Source organism: Tigriopus californicus, chromosome 11 (assembly GCF_007210705.1).
Source record: "Tigriopus californicus strain San Diego chromosome 11, Tcal_SD_v2.1, whole genome shotgun sequence".
Classification (NCBI taxonomy): domain Eukaryota; kingdom Metazoa; phylum Arthropoda; class Copepoda; order Harpacticoida; family Harpacticidae; genus Tigriopus; species Tigriopus californicus.
The window spans coordinates 3,162,532-3,167,486 of NC_081450.1; the positions used below are offsets into that span (position 1 = coordinate 3,162,532).

The 4,955-nt window shown below is 40.4% G+C and overlaps 1 protein-coding gene across 1 annotated transcript; it reads left to right on the forward strand.

Annotated features, from left to right (window-relative positions):
* The first annotated feature begins 1,443 nt into the window (after positions 1 to 1,443).
* On the forward strand, positions 1,444 to 3,126 carry LOC131890130 (uncharacterized). The gene is made up of 4 exons (XM_059239411.1): positions 1,444 to 1,562; positions 2,348 to 2,558; positions 2,938 to 3,040; positions 3,105 to 3,126. Exons 2-4 carry the CDS (start codon positions 2,360 to 2,362, stop codon positions 3,109 to 3,111), a joined length of 309 nt encoding a protein of 102 aa, XP_059095394.1. The 5' UTR covers positions 1,444 to 1,562; positions 2,348 to 2,359; the 3' UTR covers positions 3,112 to 3,126.
* The last annotated feature ends 1,829 nt before the right edge of the window (positions 3,127 to 4,955 follow it).

The following is a 4,955-nucleotide window of genomic DNA, read 5'->3' on the forward strand; positions in this document are numbered from 1 at the left end:
ATGAGATTATTAAAAAAAAATAAACTTATAAAATATGTTTTCTGTCATCAGTTTTGACTCTGGAGCCGCTGAACTGGAGCATCGTATATAAGAGCAGAAGTTCACGGCCCCAAAGCTGCTCTTATATCCGATTTTTACTTTAATTGAGTTTCTGTTAAAATTTAGACCCCTCTGGCATTGAGAATTCAAATTTGACATGATTTAGGACATATTATGGACATATTATTATATCCTGCCACCGATTGTTACATTTCCCTACAAGTTTGTCTAAACGGATGAAGGAGACGTAGTGTAGTGGTTGGAGCAGTTTCCAAATGTGAGAAGGGTCCCTGATTCAAATCTTCTCCCTGAACTTTCTTCAAAGCAAACTTTTAGACGCTGACCACACCCACCAACGGTAAACCAAACTGATACCGGACATGAATCTGCCTAACAAAATTCAAAAGTGCACGATGTGATGGCTAGCTGCACTCCCGGGTGAGGCTCACCTATCAGACCTTAACGCCCCAAACTAAGAACAAACAAAAATTCAAGTATTTGTTATAATGAGTTTTGAGTTGCCCATTTGCTGATCTATTTCCACAAATTGTGGGAAATCTATTCTATAAAGCAATCATATCTAAATATTTAGGTTATATTATATGAATGCCAGTTTGTAGGTGAAGGAATCACTGTAGTTCAGTTTAAGCTCAGAAAAATCATGAAATTTCAAATGGCCCAATTGATTAACAATGTTCGGTACCCAGGGACTGGGCAGCACTGAAGTCAAACGAATTCAACTTTTGCTGGACTCACCCGAGCACTGGTTACAAGTGTGCGACAAATGATTCAACAACATATCATTAATGAAAGTTTTGTCCATAGTTTTACAGTTTAAAAGTTCCGTATTTCTGGCCACCGTTAGACAGACGCGAACAAAAGCGGCCTAAAAGTTATGTTTGGTCCTTGTCCACCCTGGTTATTTGGCCGCAGAGACAATTCCAGGAAGGTTAAAGAAGCATTTCAAAATCTTAAGTAAGAAAGAAAAGTCCACGGATAGCCTTTCAAAATTCTTCGGAAATTCTAGGATTTCTCACGCAACTATCAATTCCAACAGCTGAATGCAGGCTTTGTTCAGCCGAGATTTAGACTTGTCCCACAGCCACAGGCCATCGCTGTTGGCATTACTGGTTTGATCATCCCATTCTATCCATCCACCCATCCATCCTGCCAGCCCAAACTTGAACTGAAACCTGAAGGTCACTGCCTTAGCGAAAGAATGGCTTCAAGTATCGATCCACGCCCAATGTCCGTGCGGTCGGGAATCTAACTGACGCCATCTCCTTTTGGGCGGCACCCACCTTCACCGAATGCTCATTCGCAGATACAGCCCCCCTTAGAAGGGTTTGAACCAGAAACATGAGGAAGCACTGGCCAGATTGGCACGCTAAAACTTTTTGTCTTCCCTTAACTGACAGGTTTTTTTCCATGGAAGGGTGCTAGCTAGCATTTAATATCTGGATGGGGATCTCGAGCGAACGAACGGTCGGATTCCAGCTAAGGATCTCCAAGCAGGTCTCTGGGTAAGTCAGTAACATTGGGTTTCAACGATGATTTGTAGATTAATTAGCGTTTGCTTATCGACATCCAAACAAGTTATTTTTCCGAGCTTTTTTTTCTAGTAGTAAGGCTGGCCAAAAATTGCCACAAGCTCGGGCATCCCAATTTTTTTGTAGATTTGTTGAATTTCCAATTTTGATATATTTCTGCACATGATTAGACAAATTTAAGACGATTCGTGAGGAAAATTGCATGTTTTTTGTGTATGATGATGCTTTCTACGAATTTAGATCGATTTAGCGAACAATTATTCGTGCAATATGTGTGAAAAGAAGACCAATTTTATTTGGAAGTTTGGGCCGGGCTTAACCTTTAGAAATTGGTGAAACATGTGTTGGCCGTTTTGTGTGCCAAGACTTGTTTCTCTGCATTTAAAACATATTTAACGAGAATTTTTTTTTTTTTGACAAGAAGGAAAAAAAAAATATTTTTAAAAAACTCCCTGCTCGGAAGTTAAGCTGGGCATATTTGTTATATCAGATGGCAATTAAGCCACTGGTTTTTCAAGAGATTTTCTCCTTCACTTATTGTCATATGTTCATTCGGCTTTCGCTGAAATTGTTGTTTCTTAGACGAAGAAAGTATTGATTTAATATTTTGGATGTATTAGGTTGTAAAGGGTATATTCTTGAGTTTTTCAGTGCTTGGAACGAATATATAATGAAAACACAAACAAGCGAACGATCATCATTCATTGTTCACACCTGAAATGGACATGGACAATCAAGGTTTCGTTCCGATTTTCCAGGTCTGCGCCCGTATGAAGCCCCATGCCAAGTTTTGGTATAGGGCTCAGATTCATTCCCTCATTCATTCGAGCCGTGGCATGCTAGTCCGAGTTTTCTTCCTAGACTACGGAGAACTCAGCGAGCCCGTGTCGGACACGACATGCATTCGGAGTTTACCTCAGCGTTTCAAAGTCCTGCCTCCTCCCATGGCCATTCAAGTGGTTTTACCAGGTACATGCATAAGTTTGATTAGACGCATTATTAGAGCCCCAAAATCAGGTTTCTCTTTTGACATCATTGTTGAGATTGTTTGAAGGCAAACTTAGAAACTAAACTATGTTGATCTTGGTGTGTGGTTTTTTTAACTCCGTATGAAAATTGAACCATCGTAGTAAAAGGCTGAACAAGTGATGAAATTGAACTGGCTAAGAAAATTGTTTACTTTCGGTCCTATTTTGACTTGGACTGCTTCATCCATGAGGCTATTTTTGTCTGATTGTCTCATTTGTGGTCACGTTTTATATAACTTTTACTGTCTCTCATTTACTTAAGTCACTTCTATAAAGCTACTGACTCCGCTGCTTACTACCGGCCATTGGCCTCTTTACAGGGTTGCGTCCCTTGTCGTTGGATATTGATCATGCCATGGGTATGGGTACCATGAGCCAAGTCTTTGCCGATTCCTGGAGTTCTGCAGCGTGGACACGGTTCGGGTAATAATTCCGTCAACTGGATATGAAAATACGAATGAATTGAAAAGAGCTTTTCTTGTTCCAGACCTTGATTAGTCAAACAAATCACCGATGGGCCATTTTGAGTAATTGGCAAAAGGATCGGGCTGGTCGATATCTGGCCGATGTGCAACTCCGGGTCATCCTTTCAAAGTTCATTTACATCGCGTTCTCATTGACGGTGGATTTGCCTTTTTTGATCAAAAATGCTACCGCGAACAACTTCAAGGCCATTGTGACATTTCTTTGGACCGTTTAGTGTCCAACTTGTCTATTTGCGGCCCTGATCCCAGTGTTGGAAATTCCTCCTTGAATGACATCAGGTTTTCAAAAGTTTACAGAGATGAAGATTAGACTTTTGTTACACTTCTTGTGCAATTTCTCATAGTTACGTTTTCGAAGACGAAGAAGAAATGGATTCGGAAGAAACTGCTGTTCATGAAAGTGATATCTGCCAGGTGATTTATTCAATTGGGAAGTGATGCCGCCCATTACCCGGAAGAAGAAGGTTGAACTCCTTCCGAAAATCGAAGAAGAGAGTACCAATGGAAAATTGTTACAGCGGATCCGGAACACCAAGATGGGCGAATCAAAGTGGAGGAAAAGCAGGTGAATACGAAAATATTTACATGAACAAGTTAAGATAGGTCTTTTACTCAGGATCTATTTTGAAGGTGTCCATATGGGATCAGTTCAAGACCCCTTCGCATGAGACAAGGGATGAAAGTCGAAATTATCTGGTTATTCCGGCCGGCATGGATCCGGGTAAATTCTTGGAGGAGCAATTAGCCCGAATCACTGATCATGATGGAATTGGGCCAAAAATGCTAGACCCAAAACTCGTTTGCGTAAAAGGTTCCAATTAGGACATGGAATCCTACGTGGGCGAAACTTCCTCGGAAGCTGAAGAGGTTCTTAGTTTATACTTGAGACCCATATCACCATAAGATTATGTGAATGAATGAATGAATGGAGATGTTCCAATTTTTGAATTCACGGTAGATTAGGTACATTTCTCTTTAAATCTGAACGGGGATGACAGATGCAAATTTAATATGTCAAAATTAAGAAAAGATTGCGGTTGTACAAAATTTTATCAGATGCGATCTTTCATGTTCATGATGATTCATGTCCTAGCAGTTATTTACTACTTATGGCAATTTCATCGTTCTACGTTTGTCTGCAAATCAAGACGGTTTTAAACTCTTGCCTTCGTCCAAAATTACTATTTTGGTTACAGTAATGAACTTTCCTGAGCATGTTGAAAAAAGAAATAGCTTCAATGAGCGAAGAACAACCTTGAAATTGTACAATTGCTTTACCACGAATATTTCTGCCGTTACCTTAAAAATGACTTTCCCTTAAGCTCAATGTGGGGACTTGCTCAACATATTTCAGAACCACAGTATACGGATATACCATACCATAGAGACCCAAATGATTAATGAAAAATCGTAAAAAGTTCTGCTTAAAATGATGATCTGTGGTGGTATGGCCTTCAGCTAAACAATTAGCAATAACGATATGCCAGTAAAACTGATCAAAGAATACGTGTTAGTCTATCGAATCAATGGAAAATAAAAACCATGTTAAGTATCATGTTTTTCATTCTTTGGGTAGTTTCCAAGCATTTGTCGTTTCTTTGGGCTTGCATGAGATACGTATGATAGTGTAGAGACGCAGAAATGAAGGCGGGACGAATTTACATACGACTATATTTCTCGGAATCTGATAACACGTTAAAATAGAGGTCAGCTGTTCCCCGAACAGGGTCGCCACATAACACCCCCAAGATTCCGGCCACGCCCTCCGAGACCCCATCAGGGGGGGTTGTTGACAAATGCGGGTTTCAGCCGATCCAGCGAAACCCTCTCTTCTTTTCCACGAACCGAGGGAG